Here is a 17,322-nt window from a genome sequence, read left to right as displayed (position 1 = left end):
ATCCCGCTGCGCAGTCAGCGGGCGGGGGTCCAAGGGGGGCGCCCCTGGCGGGGGGCAGCGCCCTTCGGACTAAATTTTTTTTGGGCCTTCCAACAACGATTTGTAGTATTATTGGGCTTTCCTACAACAATTTGTAGTATTTTGGGGTCTCCAACGAAACGCTATAGCGATTTGCGGAAGACACTACAAATTGCAAATCGCTATAGCGACTTGTAGTGTCTTCCGCAAATCGCTATAGCGATTTGTAGTGTCTTCCGCAAATCGCTTTAGCGATTTATAGTGTCTTCCGCAAATCGCTATAAGGATTTGTAGTGTTATTTAGTAAGCAAATTGCTGTAAATCGTTACCCGAATTAGGACCAACTTGTCAGGGTCATATCTCCCTAACCGGAGGTCATATTCCAAATCCGTAAAAAGTGGTGTCTTCGTTATTGAGTCTAGTTTATTTCTGTAAATTTTCAGCAATTTCTATTGTCATTTCATTCCTCATTTTAACTAAAAACCAGACCCCTATTATTTTGTGTTATTTGAGTTGCACAACACCATTCTCGCTTGACATCCACATCTTGATTCTGGCATGCTCCTTGTTGGATTTTCCATTGATTTCTTCCAACCTTGCTTTGAACAAAAATATGTCTTTCTCACCACGATACCCTGTGCATTTTTTGACCACGACACCCGAGACCCGTGCCGGGAGGAGCCCCTGGACCCCTCTCCTGTAAGGGCAAAAAACTCTAAATCAGGCTCCACAACGAATCAAGTTGAACGATGCTACCCACGCTGGAAGGAACCCCCAAACCCTCTTCCTATAAGGGCAAAAACTCTAAATCAAGCTCCACAATGAATCAAGTTGAACGATGCTATCAACGCTGGGAGGAGCCTCCAAACCCTCCTCCTATAAGGGCAAAAACTCTGAATCAGACTCCACAACTCATCAAGTTGAATGATGCTACCTACGCTGGGAGGAGCCCTCAGACCCCCCTTTCTGTAAGGGTAAAAACTCTGAATCAGACTCCACAACTCTTCAAGTTGAATGATGCTACCCACGTTGGGAGGAGCCCCCAAACCCCTCTTCTGTAAGGGCAAAAACTCTGAATCAGGCTCCACAACGAATCAAGTTGAATGATGCTACCCACGCTGGGAGGAGCCCCCAAACCCTCTTACTGTAAGGGTAAAAACTCTGAATCAGGATCTATAACTCATTTAGTTGAATGATGCTACCCACGCTGGGAGGAGCCCCCAAACCCTCCTCCTGTAAGGGTAAAAACTCTGAATCAGGCTCCATAATAGTCAATGTGCATGTTAGCCGGTGCTTGATGGAGCAATGTAAGTTCTTCTGTTGGATGTGCATAGAAGCAGAAAAAAGGGGAGAGAGAGAGTGTGAGAGGGTTGATGTTCATGGCCTCCTCCAGGAGAGATTTCTTTCTCAGATAATCCTGCAGTGTAGAGACTGGGTCTTAAATAATCATCTTTGGGGCACTTAAGTCTTTACAACCACTCATTTTCAAGAATCGTTATTTTTTTGGCACCAATGGAGGAGAGGGTACTTAAGTGTTTGCAATCGCATCAAACTCCAATGCTAATTAATGCCGACAAACATGAGGATACGAGATGCACATGCTTACATACTTAGTGCTCTTTGAGACCCGAACATGAGATGTAGCTAACTCTGCTTTGACCTTAGAGGGGTAAGGTGAATAAACCTTGTAGCTAACTCTGCTTTGACCTTAGAGGGGTAAGGTGAATAAACCTTGTGAGACATGTTGATTATTGGATAGAGTGATTGTGATTTGTGACCCCATCAACTTTCTGTTGGCCCTTCATGATTAACAATAATGCTGCTATATGCGGGTGATTTAGGAAAAGATTGCCGTATGCACTTCTTTGGAAAAAAAAAACTGGATCATGTGCGTCAGAAATTGAAAAAGGATGTGCACAAAAGATGAATTTTGACAAATGAGGGACAACGGTGGTGAACGAAAGAAGGGTGAAACGGGAAACAGTTCCAAGTCTCAACTTTCTCAACATCCCTCACCCCTTTTCAAACCTACAAGTCGTTTAATTCTGACTCGAAAACCTGCAACTGTTTACAAACGTCTCTTTCTCCTCCAGTCTCCCGCTGGTAGCAAAAAAATTTACCCTCTCCCCAATAACAAAATGGTAAAATAATAAGATAGTAAAGAAAACTTCACTTATTTAATGGTTTCCTACTTCCCCAACTTTGGTCCTCAGCTTCCATTCTCTCTCTCTCTAAAACAGTAAAATAATAAAAGAATGAGAACTCCTTTGCCTATTTAATGGTTGTCCGATTTCATTCTTCAACTCTCTCTCTCTCTCTCTCACACACACACACACACAGCATCAGACATGCATTCACCAACATGGAGAACTATGGTCATTGCCATTGCTCTGCTCCAACTGAGCATCCCAATGGAGGTCTGTTCCTCTACAATCTCTGATAGAATCACACAACTGCCTGGACAACCCCCAGTCAATTTCCAGCAATTTGCTGGATACATTACAGTGGACGAGAATAGCAAAAGAGCTCTATTTTATTACTTCGCTGAGGCAGAAACCGACCCTTCCTCTAAGCCTCTTGTCATCTGGCTGAATGGAGGTCTAATCTTCACATCCACCCCTTATTCCTTGCAATTCTTCATCGATTTCACCATTTGGTTGTGAAAATTTGTGTGGGTGTTCTTTCTTTTGTGTCCTGTTAGGGCCTGGATGCTCTTCTGTGGGGGTCGGGGCATTATCTGAGAATGGTCCATTTAGACCTAATGGTGATGTTCTGATGAGAAATGAATACAGTTGGAACACAGGTATCTCTTTGGTAAGCTCTCTGGTTCATCTTTTCTCCTCTTCACATTTTTTTCGTTGATTGTGTGTGGTTGGTTTACAGAGTCAAACATGCTGTATGTGGAGACGCCAGCAGGAGTTGGGTTTTCATATTCAAGAAACATCTCCGACTATGATGGAATGAATGATGAGAGAACAGGCAAGAACAATGTCATACGCATACTTGACATCCTGGACAATGGGTCCATATATTTACCTTTTTTTAATAATTGGGGAAGGGGATTTATTTGATTCTCTAATTTTTTGAGATGAGAAAGTATGAAAAGAGCGGCAGATGTAGACATAGGTGTGGAAATTGGTTGGTGGGATTGTTTATTAAATTGGTTTGAAGGTTAATTGCTTCTTGTCATTTCAAAATTCATGTTTGTGACTAAATTGTTGTGGTGTTTTCTTTTCTCGTTTCAGCAAGAGACAATCTAGCCTTTCTGGGACGCTGGTTCATCAAGTTCCCTGAGTACAGGAACAGGGACCTCTTTATTACAGGAGAGAGTTATGCAGGTATTAAATCATTACCAGCCTGCCACATCAACATTTGCAAAAAAAAAAAAAAAGTTATGTGATGCAAGAAGTAAATTCTCTTGCAGGTCACTATATTCCTCAACTAGCCGAGCTCCTGATTCGAGCAAACAAGAAGCAGAAACAGTTCAATCTTAAAGGCATAGCTGTGAGTTTCAAATTCTAGAATCATTCTGTAATTCTTGGACAGTATAGGTTGCTTGAAGCATAGTTTACTTCCTAAACACTGTATAAGACTGTCGGCCTGTTGCAAAAAATGGTCTGGTCTTTATATCTAAAAAGAGGCATAAAAAGAGATTCAATTGATACTGTATCTTTCACATGGTAAAAGGACTCGATTGATACTGAATCTTCTGCATGGAACTTTCTTCACATTGTTCTGTTGCAGTTGGGCAATCCACTTTTGGAGTTCCATACTGATTTCAACTCAAGAGCGGAGTTCTTTTGGTCTCATGGACTGATATCAGACTCAACATACAGAATTTTCACACAAGGATGTACTTATTCGCGGTATGTTAGTGAGTATTACAGGGAAAATGTATCGACGCTCTGTTCGCGGGTCATGAGCATAGTGAGCCGGGAGACGAGCAGATTCGTTGACAAATACGATGTCACTCTTGATGTCTGCACTTCATCTCTTCTGATGCAATCTCTGGTTCTGAGGCCCATGGTGAGCCAGAGCTTTTAAGCTTTAATTTATCCACCTTTGCTGTTTTCGAAGTCTTGGTGTTTGGGTGTTCATGTTTGTCTGTCAATGCAGCAAATAACAGAGAAGATAGACGTATGTGTTGAAGATGAAACTGTTAACTATCTGAATAGAAAAGATGTCCAGAATGCTCTACACGCTCAACTTGCTGGAGTCACTAGATGGGAAGTATGCAGCAGGTTGTGGATGTCTTCTTTTTATGTTTGTGTTCGACTTTTCTGCTTTTCTTTTCCCTCAAATTCATGGTACTGGAGAATTGCACTCGGGGGTGTAGTTACAAACACCCTGGGTTTCAAGAATATCAGCAAAAGTTATAAAGAGATTCTCTTCATGATTTCATACATACAGTGAATGAACTGTTACTGCTTTTAATTACAAGGATTGAAAGGAAAGATCAGAGAAAAGAAATCCCTGAATGTGATCTAGCAAATCTTGTAAGAATTTGCATCCAATATCGGCAGTTGCTTGAGGAGAATGTAAGATATTAAAATATATCTTTTTATTCTTCAGTACCCGCATTTCATTAAAAGCCTAGCACCATAGAAACTAGTGACATCATGCCTCATGCAACTTTTGCTGTTCCTACATGGCTGACAAGAGGAGTTTTATAGAGAATGACAAACCGCATATATACATATTTTAATGTTTCATAATTGCTTTTAACCTCTAATCACTTTCATTTCTTTCAGTATCCTGGATTACAACAGGCTTAATTTGGAGATCCCCACTATTTCCCTTCTGGGTCTAATTGTCAAGTCTGGCATCCCAGTCCTGGTTTACAGGTTACTCTCCTCATCTGCAGTATTATGTTTCCGTTTCACTCCTATTGCTAATCCCCACAAATATATGTAGATAAATATGGAAGTTTAGAAAAGAGAAGGGGAACTATCTTCTGTTATTGACTCCATCTTCATTTTTTATACAGTGGAGACCAGGATTCTGTGATTCCTCTGACAGGGAGTCGAACACTGGTTCATGGTTTGGCTGTTAGTTTAGGACTCAACACAACTGTGCCATACAGAGTCTGGTTTGAAGGGAAACAGGTAATATTCATTCCTTTGATTCACAAGCAATCTTGTTTTATTCCTTGTTTCCATTTGTTTTTAGCGAGGATAGTATTCCATAGATCGAGAAACTGTTAAAGAGTTGTGATATATATCAAGATGGGCAACTGGGTGATGCTAATCTCTTGAGATCTCTTCTGTTCTCTTGGTAGGTGGGTGGGTGGACACAGGTTTATGGGAATATGCTGTCATTTGCCACCATTAGAGGAGCTTCTCATGAAGCTCCTTTCTCACAGCCGGAGAGGGCTCTTGTGCTTTTCAAGGCATTCCTGCAAGGCACGCCACTCCCTGAAACTTTCTGAATTGATGGGCATAGGATGATTTCCTTCTGATCAACTGATCAGTTTTTAAGTGGATAGTGTGTGAATCTAAGAAAGGTTTTTGTCTCTTTCAAAAAGAAAGGGTTTTGTCACGAGAAAATAAACAAGCCCAGTAGATATCATTGCACTGAATTAGTCAGGTGGTGTGAAAACCAAGATGTCACAAAGAAGGGACAAGTTGAGCTGCCAATGCAATTTGAGAATCCAAATTTCTAACTGGGTCAAATGTCTGTTTTCATGAATTTTGTTCTTACCAAGTGAAATATCTCTCTCTCTCTCTCTCTCTCTCTCTCTCTCTCTCTCTCTCTCTCTCTCTCATCTGCAGCCGCATATGACAGTTGCAACTTCCGAATCCAGTACTTGGCGAATGTAACCATTTCAAGTACCCTTTCAGCGCATGAGACGCAACTAATGTCCAAACTTTTTTATCACCCCATGCAATTTGATCAAGCACTATGGCTGGGCTTTGAACAGTGATTCTTTGGCCCAAAAAAGTCATTTTTCAATTGTGTTTGAGTTCAAATGAACTGTATTGTGAGGCTAAGGCTCTGTTTGGGAGCTGGATTTGAGATGCAGATGAGAGGAGATGGAGGTTTGCCAAATCTGCTAACCCTGCTGTTGTTTGGGAGATGGGAGTGGAGATGGCATCCCATCTTCTCCATTTCAACTGCATTCTCATCCGCCATTTTTTATTTCTATTGGCGTCACCTTTCTCATCTCTGCTCCAACACCGGCCTTCCTAACAGAGCCCAAAAGGAACGGGATTTTTTTGGTACATGGAGTTCAGCTTTTAAAGCTCATATCTCGGTCAAGACGTTTCCCTTGGCTTTACTGCTCTGGACTCATCTTCTTGTTTCTTCAGCCATTTAAATTGCATAGCGAACTGTTTCTAGCCACTAAACCAAGCTTAAGTTTATGATCATCTATTGATCCTATGCTAAGGAAAAGTGTCCTGTATTTCAAAATGGATATGGCTCTGTTTTTTTTTTTGAAAGGCAAGCTGGGATTACCAGTTATAGAACTATATCATTGGGTTTTGAACCTGCAAAGTCTCAACACAAGGTGACGTGCACTAGCTGCTCCTACCAGACAACCGGAACCCCCGTTTGTAACCCCAAGCCCTCTTTCCCTACCAAGACTTCACCCCAACTTTGAGGGTGAGTTTGTGTACCGCAGAAGGCGGCTCCGCGCCGCAATCTACACTACACGGAGCCTCCTTCCACAGAAACAAAGTCGGACCCCATCCCCCCTATTTGCTATATGATGATATATGCATAAAAGATAAAAGGTTTATAGTAGTATCTACAAAGTCATATTTAATGAAAGGGGAAATATCTGGTCATGTTGACCTGACCGTCTGAATGAGCTAGAAATCATAAGCGCGAGTCGTGTCAATCCAATCGGACCTCACAGATAGATTCGCTTTTGGATCAAATGCTAGGAACCAGCTTTTGGATCGCTTTTTTTTTTTTTTGACAAAAAACATAATTTTATGAGCCAAAAAAGTATTACATTGTAAACCATTTATTTTCCAATGCTCATAAAATTGTGCCTATGTGTGACAATCAAAATTATCCAAGAGCTAATTCCCCTTAACTAAACCATATAGATCAGGCGAGGTTAGTTTCATGAAAAACAACCAAAAAATGGAAGAAAAAAAACTCCTTTGGTAATGACAACCTGACCAAATGTTAACCCTATAATGAATGCCTCATATACAAAAAGTGAAGTATGAAAACAATATTTAAGGGCTTTTCAAGGTGAGGGTAGTTTCTTAACACAAACCTCATAGAAAAATTAAAAATAAAGAGGAAAAAAAAATCTACTTGAGTAGTAGATAATGGAATGGCTCGGCATCCTATGTGGATATAATTGACCTAGTGTATAGGTTGTGAAATTTCCATGTTGCTAATGCAATGGATTGTAAAGGTGTGGTCTCATCAACCTCCTTTTGGTTGTTAGCCACCTATGTCCCACATTCTACTTGATCTAGACAACTTGGGTTGGCTATGTTCACATCCACACAAAAGCTGACCTATGATGAGGTCCAGCCTGGTCTTCTAATAATGGTCAAGGTGATGGACCACCAAATTGATCAAAACAACAAAAAAATACTATACTTTTCCAAATCACCAAAATTTCTGTGTCATAAACCAATGACCAAAGTGATTTAGAATTCCTTTGGCGTTAGTGGTCTTAAATTGCACAGTTTTGTTGTTCAATGGCATTTGAAGAAACCACAATTTAGGGATGCAGGTTTGGATCAGGTATCCAACCGTAGAGTCTGTTTAGTTGGATTTGGTAAGCAAAACCAAATCCAATTGATAATCAGAGTCGGATTCTGTTTTAGCAATTTTACATTTAAGTCTGGCTCAAAGTCTGAGAAGGGAGGACCCGGTTGTATGTGAATGTAGATCCAATTGGGTATATAACCTAATCGGATTTGGATTTGGTAGAGCATCTGTACATCCGAGTCCGAACTCAACTCCAAATCCGATTAGGTTGCATCATATTGCAAATGAACGCAATATTTGGCCGATGTTTCAAAATATCATGGCATTTTCCATCCATACCAAAATATTGCAATTTTATCGAGATATTTACCAAAATCGAGCAAGGAACGACTTCATCCAAGTTCACCAAGTTCAAACCCAGCCTTTGTTGTTGCACATGCTCACTGCATCCAAGTCTTAGACCTTAAGATGGATCAAAACAGGTACAAGGGGATACGAAACAGGAGTCAAAATGAGAGTATCAATGTGACAGATGAGTGGTGAGACCCAAAGAGAAAAAGAAAACTACTTTATTGGTCATCGTCTCTTCTTCATTCTCACTACTATTCCAAAACCTGCAGTCAAGCATGGTAGACAGAGCTGGACAGCCGCAGAGTCTAACCATGGCATCTAGGTTCAATGCGGGATCCCAACGTATTGGAAGAAAGACGGGGACCCAGAACAACACTTGATAAAATGGAAGAATGAGAGTGTCTCAGGGAACCTCACATAAATCTGTTGAGAGTTGGATCCAAGCTACAAAGCAATTCAGCAACTGAGTCATTCACTTAGCCCCAAGGGGGGTGGTGCAGAGGGGTGGAGGCTTGGACACTAGACGGGTGGTCAGGGTTCCATTCTCATGAGCATCACCCCCCTTTTGTATGATGGTGACTCTCTGGGACGAAGGGTGCACCCTGGTTTTACACCGCCGGAGAAGCGACCATAGGCTGACAGGGTTGACCAGCACGGCTTAGGTCACTTCAGCAGTGGTTTCCTCCAGTTCTTATCAAAAAAACAAAGTGAGTCCTTCACTTGGTTCAATTACAAGCAATGAAAAAACATCACCATCAAAGCAGAAAACCAAAAAACACAAGGTACAGTTGTGATAGGAAGTAGGGAATAATTTAGAGCTCTCTATTTATTAGTATAAACTATTCATGCAATGAACTCAGATCATCTCATCCCCACACAAGAGCGATGAGTCATCCCATCTAGAAGTGTTTGGTTTCCTATTTCACAATCACTCTTGCATCAGAGGCAGACTTCTTTAATGGCTCCCATTGCTAGTACATACATTCAGAGAAGAATTCATAAAAAGAGGGAGTAATACAGTGTTAATGTGCTAGGACTACTGACCTATCTCTTACACAGAAAGCTGGAGAGTGGAGATAAGGGCTCTACCACTCGCTGCGGTGTTGATGTTCTAAGACAACTGACCTTATCTCTTACACAGAAAGAGCTGGAGATAAGGGCTCAGATGTACCACTCGCTCCATTGAGAACTGTCACATTCCCATCAGAATCAACATCAACAATTGCAGAATCACCTTCCTTGATCTCACCAGCAAGCATCCTCTCTGCCAAGCTATCTTCTAGTAGCCTCATGATCGCCCTCCTTAAAGGCCTGGCTCCATAACTTGGATTGTAACCCTCATCGACCACCCGATCACGGAACCTCTCTGTTACCTGGAGCTCGATGTCCTTCACCTTGAGCCGCTCAAACACTTCCTTCAACATTATGTCTGCAATTTCCTTTACCTCGGTCTTGCTTAATTGCCGGAAGACTATCATCTCATCTAAACGATTCAAAAACTCTGGCCGGAAGTACTGCTTGAGCTCCTCTGTCACCAAGCTCTTAATCCGGTTGTAGCTGCTGTCCTTCTCGTCGTAGTCAAGATCAAATCCAATTCGTCGCCCACCTTTCTCGATCACGCTACTGCCAACATTAGATGTCATAATCAAAAGAGTGTTCTTAAAATCCACAGTTCTCCCCTTACTATCTGTCAAACGACCATCTTCTAATATCTGAAGCATCATGTTGAAGACATCTGGATGTGCCTTTTCAATCTCGTCAAAGAGAACCACTGTATAAGGACGTCTACGCACTGCCTCTGTAAGCTGACCACCTTCTGTATAACCGACATAACCAGGTGGTGAACCAATAAGCTTGGAAACAGTATGCCTCTCCATAAATTCACTCATATCAAGACGAATCATAGACTCCTCCGATCCGAAGTAATATGCAGCTAAAGCCTTTGCAAGTTCAGATTTCCCAACGCCAGTGGGACCGGAGAATATGAAGCTAGCAATGGGGCGATTAGGATTCTTGAGGCCAACTCGGGCCCTTCGAATAGCACGGCTGATAGCTTTGACAGCTTCGTCTTGACCAATTACCCGCTTATGCAGTGACTCTTCCATCTTCAGAAGCCGGTCAGACTCATCACTGGAAACCTTTTCCACAGGTATACCAGTCCAAGAAGACACAATGTGCTGTATGTCAGCTTCAGTAACCATGGGGCCAGCATCACTAGACTCGCTCTCCGCCTTTGATCTCTCTTTACCTTTCTCTGTGAGAGCTGAAATCTGTGCCTTCAGCTCCATTTCCCGATCACGCAGCTCACCAGCCTATATGAAAGCAAAGAAACTAATTAGCACATTCCACTACCATTGCTGAAGACTCTGCGTGTCCATGCGTGTCTGCACGCACATCTCGTTACCATATAACTGTGTGCAGAGACAAACTCTTTCCACCTAGGGTTCCAGATTTATAAAAACCATTATTACTATGCCATATGGTTGTACAGGGATGATTGTAAGCGAGATAATGCCAATTTTTTGTGAAGTTCCCCAATACCAGCAGTATATAAGGAGATATGACATGAGAAAATTGGAGCATCCATGTGACAGAAATATTACAATTGCTGATCATATGATTTCACCTAAAATAATAACTTTAGAATAGATTATCCTAAGGGCGCTGAAAAACTGGGTTTCAACTGCTTGCAACAGTAATCTGAGAGATGAAATAGTAAAATACCTTTTCAAAATCTTGACTACGGACAGCTTCATTTTTCTCCTTGATGATTTGTCTGAGTTCTTTGTCCAGCTCCCTGGCCTCCTCAGGAAGCTGTACCAGCAAGTAATGAAATACTCTGTAAGATACATGTTCAAGGAAAAAGTAAAAAGAACTAATGATTATAAAATATAAGAATCCAAACCTGTGCATGACGAAGCCGCACACGAGAACCAGCTTCATCAATCAAGTCAATAGCTTTATCAGGCAGGAAGCGGTCACTGTGGTTTGATGATGTGTTGATCAGGAACACATGAACATAATGCCATAAAATATATTTGAAGAAGAGTTTATATAAGTTTCAGAAGAGAACACAAATTATTCATCATCCAACATGTTGCAGCAATTACTGTAACTTTTTCTTTTGGCCTAAATCAACCAAATTGCAACTATATTTAAAACAAAATGTCTTTCCCCAGTAGTGACCCCAACAGATTTCTTGGCAACTATCATACACCAAAAATGACTAGACAACAAGCGGTTAGAATGCAATAATATATTACTTAATAGCCTACAATGCAATTGATGCAGATTAGAACTAACAAACTACTGATGCCAAAAACAAACTGTTTTTCACTGAACAAAATATGCTCCTTGTGCTTCTTTTAGTTATGATCAACAATGAAGATGCAATTACAAGCAGCAGCCAAAATTATTGATTGAAATTACTGATTGACAGTATAAATTTCTTTCTAAAATTGGTGAACCTTAGTGTCAGTGAAGCGTGCAAAATCAATATGTTAAGTATCAGCAAGCAAGCAATTGGTTTCCTAAACATGTGCCACACGCACACATGCAGGCATGTGTGAGTGCACACACACACATACTTAAACAAGTATTAATATGTTAAAACATGCACTTTGTATTCTGTGTTGCCACATCACGACAAGACATTTCCTCAGCATGATAAGCCAAGAGTTACTGGAAGCTTCCTATATAGGTGGGAAACCCGCTTCCTGGAAACTCACTTCGGAAGCACGATACTCTTCACTACCGAAACTTGATGAAAATCTCAATTCTCCCACGCTTCTCCTATGCTTTTTGCACACTTCATCTATTATTCTTATATGATCTCTCACTCTTTTTCATGTTCTTTATGTGTTTCCTCTCATACTTCTCACTCACTTTCATGTGCTTTTCTCTATATTGGCAGTCATCATTTTTAGATTTTATTAAAAATTTAATTCTTAGACTAAATAATCATGATATTTAAGAAATAGTCATTTTATTTTAGTTTTTATTTGTGTTCCATTTTCATTCTCATTCAATTTTTATATTGTTTTTTTTTTATTCATCGCTTCTCACTTCCACTTCCCGCTTCCGCTTCCTAGTCAGGCAACCTTGGATAAGCCATAATGTGGCATGGTATGATTAAAAATAAAGTTAGGAAACCAAGCAAAGGCTTGAGTTAGATGGTCATGAATAATCAAGTTCCCTCTTTATATATAGTATAAAAAATAGCTTTCCTAACTGTACTGGTATGCACATCATATTAAGGAGCATTTCAGCCTTTTTTATTTGAAACCATCAGAGACTGTACCGAAAACCCTTGAGGAGCTGTTTGGAGTGGTAAACTATCAAGAGCAAAGTTAAAAAACTGATTAGCATGACATGAATGATGAAATGCTCTCAATTACTGACCTGATGTACTGATAAGACAGTTGTGCAGCAGCAACAAGAGCCTCATCAGTGTACCGGAGCTTGTGATGAATCTCATAACGTTCACGCAGACCTTTGAGAATTAGAATTGTTTCATCAACAGTTGGTTCTGGCACTTTTACAGGTTGAAACCGCCTTTCCAAAGCAGGGTCTTTCTCAATGTGTTTTCTGTACTCATCCAGTGTTGTAGCACCAATACACTGCACGCAAATTGAACCAACCAACAACAATTAATTTTATAGACAACAGAAAGATCTCTGCCCATAAAGCACTTTATGAATATATGAGCAAACTCCCCAATAAGTTATTGAGACAAATCACCTGAAGTTCACCCCTTGCAAGAGATGGTTTCAAAATATTTGCAGCATCTATTGCTCCCTCTGCTGCACCTGCCCCAATTAAAGTATGTACTTCATCAATAAAAAGAATTATCTCATCACTCTGCTTAATTTCTTCCATCAGCTTCTTTAATCTTTCCTCAAACTCTCCACGGTATTTTGTGCCAGCAACAAGGAGACCCATATCAAGAGTAATCACCTGCATCCCGTTCCAAAAATGGAAAGATCAACATTAAACAGATCCAAATCTAAACAATTTTCGTAAGGGCTTTCAAACATTTTTCATGAGGACTTATAAACAGACCCATGGGAAGTAATTCAAAATAGCTAAAGCTTGAAAGAATTCAATCAAAAGAAAAGCTATAAAATTATTAAGACCGGCATTACTTTATGTGGTATCTAACAACTAGCAGTCTGTGAGCTTGTCATTGACCATTTTGATATACTAATAATTGATATAAAATAAAATCATGACTGAGTGTGGAATAACCTTCTTTCCCTCAATAGTTTCAGGTACATCTCCACTTGCAATTCGTTGAGCAAGCCCTTCAGCAATCGCAGTCTTTCCTACACCAGGTTCTCCAATAAGGCAGGGATTGTTCTTTGTCCTCCTTCCTAAGATCTGGGTAACTCTCTCAATTTGAGCCTGCCTTCCAACAACAGGATCTAATTTTCCCTGAAAAACAGGTGACCCAATCTATCTGTTACCAAACAATTTAAAAAGCTTGAATGCCAGAACAAAAATTAATCTACAACATAAATACCTCTTCGGCCAATTTTGTCAAATTCGTCCCATACTCCTCCAGTGTTGGCATCTTATTGCCACTGCTGCCTCCTCCAACGCCAGCTCCAACAGCTTCAGTGCTTTCTCCAACCATACGAATGACCTGTTGTATTAAGAAGATTGAGCAGGGATAAAACACAAGCAGAAGCAAGTCAAGATTTCACACAGGATGGTGGAGAGTCTTGGCTATTTCCATGTTGTAGTCAAAAACATGCCCAAATATCTTGGCACAAAATGCACCATCTTATGTATGCTTTTGCATGTCTGTGTGCACATGCATTTGATTGTATTTAATAATAAACACAGAATCTAGTGTCATGTTTTCAATCGATGGAACATCAACTAATGCATGGCACAGCCATGTGTATGTGTGGATACAATCAGGCAAAGGACTATACAATCAACTGGAAACAATAGATAGACAGTCACTACAGCCTTGCCTGTGTGCGTATGTTGCTCGGATCAGCTCCTAGATTCTCAAGAACACGAGCAGCAACACCTTCCCCTTCACGAAGTAATCCTAGAAGTAAGTGCTCAGAACCAATATAGTTGTGGCCTGAAATTAGAAAACAGCAATCATATAAGAAAGATGTCCAAGCGTTTATATCATCTCATTTACAGAGTAGCTGCAAAAGATGCAATTTCTAGAATATAGGCCTGAATGCAACATAAATAGGGCATATATGAGTTTACCAAGTTGGCGAGCTTCTTCTAGAGAGAGTTCTAATACACGCTTAGCACGAGGGGTAAATGGTATTTCCACGGCAACAAAACCACTTCCTCTACCAATAATTTTTTCAACCTCTACTCGTGCATCCTTTAGATTGATCCCCATCGACTTTAGCACTTTGGCTGCAATACCTGTTCCTTCACCAACAAGACCTAACAAAATCTGCTCAGTACCAACAAAGTTGTGGCCAAGGCGTCTTGCTTCTTCTTGTGCAAGCATAATAACCTTTATAGCTTTTTCAGTGAAACGCTCAAACATAGCTACAGCCACTCCTCGGCTTGCCTTGCCACGTGGAACATGGATGGTAGATGCAACAGTTGCATGAAAATTTTTGCCAGTTCTCAAAAGCATGTCGAGAGCATTAGATCCACGCAAACCCCTGAAAGCTTGTAACCTTGTGCTGCTTGCTTGTATAGTACCCATCATCCTGACAGGCCGTTGAGCTTTCCCAGAGTTTTGAAGCCGCCTATTATTTTTGCTCACAACACCAGCAGGAAGAATTGAAGACTGCACCATTGCCCCAGCCATGATTGCAGCACAACACTATACAGCTTCCTGCCTTAACACAAATGTACAGCAACCTGTACCAATGCAAATCTCAATATTAACAAATAGATTAATTTCTTTAAGATAATGAAACGCATAAAAAACAAAAATAGCCAGACTGGAACTGACTGCAACAACTCTATCATCACAAGCAACTCCAATTTTACTCAAAGATGTTCTAAGAAAACTGCAAAGCTTTGAGTGTGGAATAAAGTTCCAAAACATCAACATTCTAAGAAAGAAAATGTAATGGACCTCATACAATGTAAGCCACAGTCCGATGATAGTCCAATGCCACAAGAATTTAAAACACAAAAAGGGCTCTTATGTGACGAAGAAGTTTCCATCTGAGGTGTCACAGACTCACACCGAGCCTTTTTCACTAATATTACTAAATCACACAAACAGTTAGTCTACCACCGATTGCTTTGAAAAATAGAAACATGAAGATGCAAATTTATGCAGCAAGGGACTGTAACCGGCAAAAATGGCAGGATGTGGAGTGCCCTTCATTGTATGAAACAAGCACAGAACCATCTACATGAATATACTGGTACTTATCCTAAAACCTTTTTCTCTCAAAGGGCAACTCCTAGTCTTTTTCCTTCACCTTCTCTGTCATGATGTACTTCTCTTCCATTCTTGCATAGGTTACAATGACAAACAAACAAGAGTGACCTAACTCTTTTCCCATAAGGTTCATTAGATCCACTCTTGAAGGCGTGGCAAGTGATCATTAATACCAGTTAATGATCAATGCATACAATAGGTGGAAGGAAATAACGCCTAAAAGGATGAGCAGAAATCCATTCAACATAAGATTGCAAGGTTACACGTGATAAACAGCTGAAAATATAACCAGTTAAGTTAAAATCATATTGCAAGTTCACATAGAAGCATGATGAAATCAATGAACAAAAACAGCTGAAATGTGAAATCTATTATTCGGTAGAAAGCATAAATCAAAAAGGAAGAATCAATCAAGGTACTCCACATTCATCACAAAGGGAGCATTGATGATTGAACCAGGTATGTGAAAATAAACAAGATCCCAAAGTTTGCAAAATCAAAGATATGCATAGAAGCGTGAACTACGAAAAAGGTAAAGAGCACCAAAAAAATATGTGCACAAGAATCTTCCACACAAAAAAGCACCTACAAGCACATAGCTGATAAAAAAATGTATCATGTGTCACCGCCAAAGTACAAATTTGAACAACACAGAGAATAAACAAAAAGCAGTTCCATGTCAAGACATCTCCTCTGTTGTCTGCTGTTCAGAGGTTCACGAATAAATAACGAAGACAAATCAGGAGCTCAAAACAGAAAAACACCATTTCCCCGAACTATAACTAATCAATTCCCCTGTCGAACTACAAAATAACAGAAGAGTACCACGTCAACACTCAAACAAAAAGTAAACGAATTTCACAGAACCATCCAAGGTACAAAAATTCTCAGCAAGAAGGGTCAGAAGATCTTAACGAAATTTTCGATCGACCGACAGAAATTTTAATCTGACGCTCAAAATACCAAAAAAAGAGAAACGTTTTCCCCTAATACGCAGAACCATCATCAATAGACATATATACATCTTCGTCGGCAACAATTTCAACTTTTCCAATACGCATGCCTTCTATTCACTAGAAAACAACACAACAACTACACATACGTCGTCTTCGATTCAATCTTCGTATTTTGGGGCTAACCATCTACGCTTAAACACAAAACAGAACAGCTACTTTCCCTAAAACGACACAAATAGCCACTAATTCCACAAGAAAATCGCTAGAATTAGGGCTCTCCATCTATAAAGGACGAAGCAAAACCAAGATAAACAGCAAAAGGAATTCCATGCCCTAATTCCCCGAAACCGAAAAGGAAAAACAAAAGAACATTTCCACACACGTTAGGCAACAAGAAATTCTCGCGTAAGATTGGGTAAAACAGCCAAAGAAAACACAGAATAAAATGAGAAATCGGAAACCTTACCTAGGAAAGATGATTCCCTCGCAGAAACCCCAAAGAAGAATAAAAAGAAGAGAAGAGGGGCACGGCAATCTGGTAACGTCTGCCCTCGAGCTCTCTTTCTACCACCCGAAGGAAGAGAGAGAGAGAGAGAGAGACAGAGAGGTTGTGGATAATATGGCGACGCATCGATCTATCCACGCATGGATATTTCCTCCTCCCTCGCCGGCGCCCTAGAGTGGGTGACGTGGCCGAGATCGATTGGTTGGACTCAGGGTCGGTGATCTCGACAAAGTTCCTAGACGTGCGAGTATTGCTCACCTAACTAGTTTGCTGTGACTTTCATCTTTTTATCGCGATATCTTTAAATATCGCGATATATAGAGAGAGAGAAAGAGAGAGACACTATGAGAACTAATGAGTGAACCCTGATTTTCATGAATTTTTTTATTTTTTCTTTTGAATCTAACTTCAAGGATATGATCAAA

The 17,322-nt window shown here is 40.4% G+C and overlaps 2 protein-coding genes across 2 annotated transcripts; one reads left to right on the top strand and one right to left on the bottom strand.

Moving 5' to 3' along the window:
• The first annotated feature begins 2,366 nt into the window (after positions 1-2,366).
• On the top strand, positions 2,367-5,631 carry LOC149811362 (serine carboxypeptidase-like 45). Its single transcript, XM_089993572.1, has 10 exons — positions 2,367-2,616; positions 2,720-2,821; positions 2,902-2,997; positions 3,264-3,356; positions 3,443-3,522; positions 3,763-4,044; positions 4,135-4,259; positions 4,770-4,862; positions 5,006-5,123; positions 5,297-5,631. Exons 1-10 carry the CDS (start codon positions 2,367-2,369, stop codon positions 5,444-5,446), a joined length of 1,389 nt encoding a protein of 462 aa, XP_089849698.1. The 3' UTR covers positions 5,447-5,631.
• Positions 5,632-8,850: 3,219 nt separating this feature from the next.
• LOC149811361 (ATP-dependent Clp protease ATP-binding subunit ClpA homolog CD4B, chloroplastic-like) lies at positions 8,851-17,016 on the bottom strand. The gene is made up of 10 exons (XM_089993571.1): positions 16,859-17,016; positions 14,284-14,901; positions 14,031-14,146; positions 13,571-13,693; positions 13,297-13,482; positions 12,790-13,005; positions 12,451-12,668; positions 10,955-11,030; positions 10,774-10,863; positions 8,851-10,361 (listed from the first exon to the last, which is right to left on the bottom strand). The coding sequence occupies exons 2-10, from the start codon at positions 14,846-14,848 to the stop codon at positions 9,183-9,185; spliced, it is 2,769 nt and encodes a 922-aa protein (XP_089849697.1). The 5' UTR covers positions 14,849-14,901; positions 16,859-17,016; the 3' UTR covers positions 8,851-9,182.
• Between the last annotated feature and the right edge of the window lie 306 nt (positions 17,017-17,322).

Source organism: Nuphar pumila, chromosome 17 (genome assembly GCF_984573655.1).
Source record: "Nuphar pumila chromosome 17, dmNupPumi1.hap1.1, whole genome shotgun sequence".
Lineage (NCBI taxonomy): Eukaryota > Viridiplantae > Streptophyta > Magnoliopsida > Nymphaeales > Nymphaeaceae > Nuphar > Nuphar pumila.
Note: the sequence above shows the minus strand (reverse complement) of the source record. Positions and strands in the feature narration are given on the sequence as shown.

Excerpts from the sequence above, each read along its gene's own strand:
- LOC149811362 (XM_089993572.1), top strand. The coding sequence starts at position 2,367 with ATGCATTCACCAACATGGAGAACTATGGTCATTGCCATTGCTCTGCTC. Across the intron at positions 2,998-3,263 it reads AATGAATGATGAGAGAACAG|CAAGAGACAATCTAGCCTTT; the intron begins GCAAGAACAATG and ends TTCTCGTTTCAG. Across the intron at positions 4,260-4,769 it reads AGATGGGAAGTATGCAGCAG|TATCCTGGATTACAACAGGC; the intron begins GTTGTGGATGTC and ends CATTTCTTTCAG.
- LOC149811361 (XM_089993571.1), bottom strand. The coding sequence starts at position 14,848 with ATGGCTGGGGCAATGGTGCAGTCTTCAATTCTTCCTGCTGGTGTTGTG. Across the intron at positions 13,006-13,296 it reads AAACTATTGAGGGAAAGAAG|GTGATTACTCTTGATATGGG; the intron begins GTTATTCCACAC and ends AACGGGATGCAG. Across the intron at positions 11,031-12,450 it reads CTGTCTTATCAGTACATCAG|TGACCGCTTCCTGCCTGATA; the intron begins GTCAGTAATTGA and ends ATCAAACCACAG.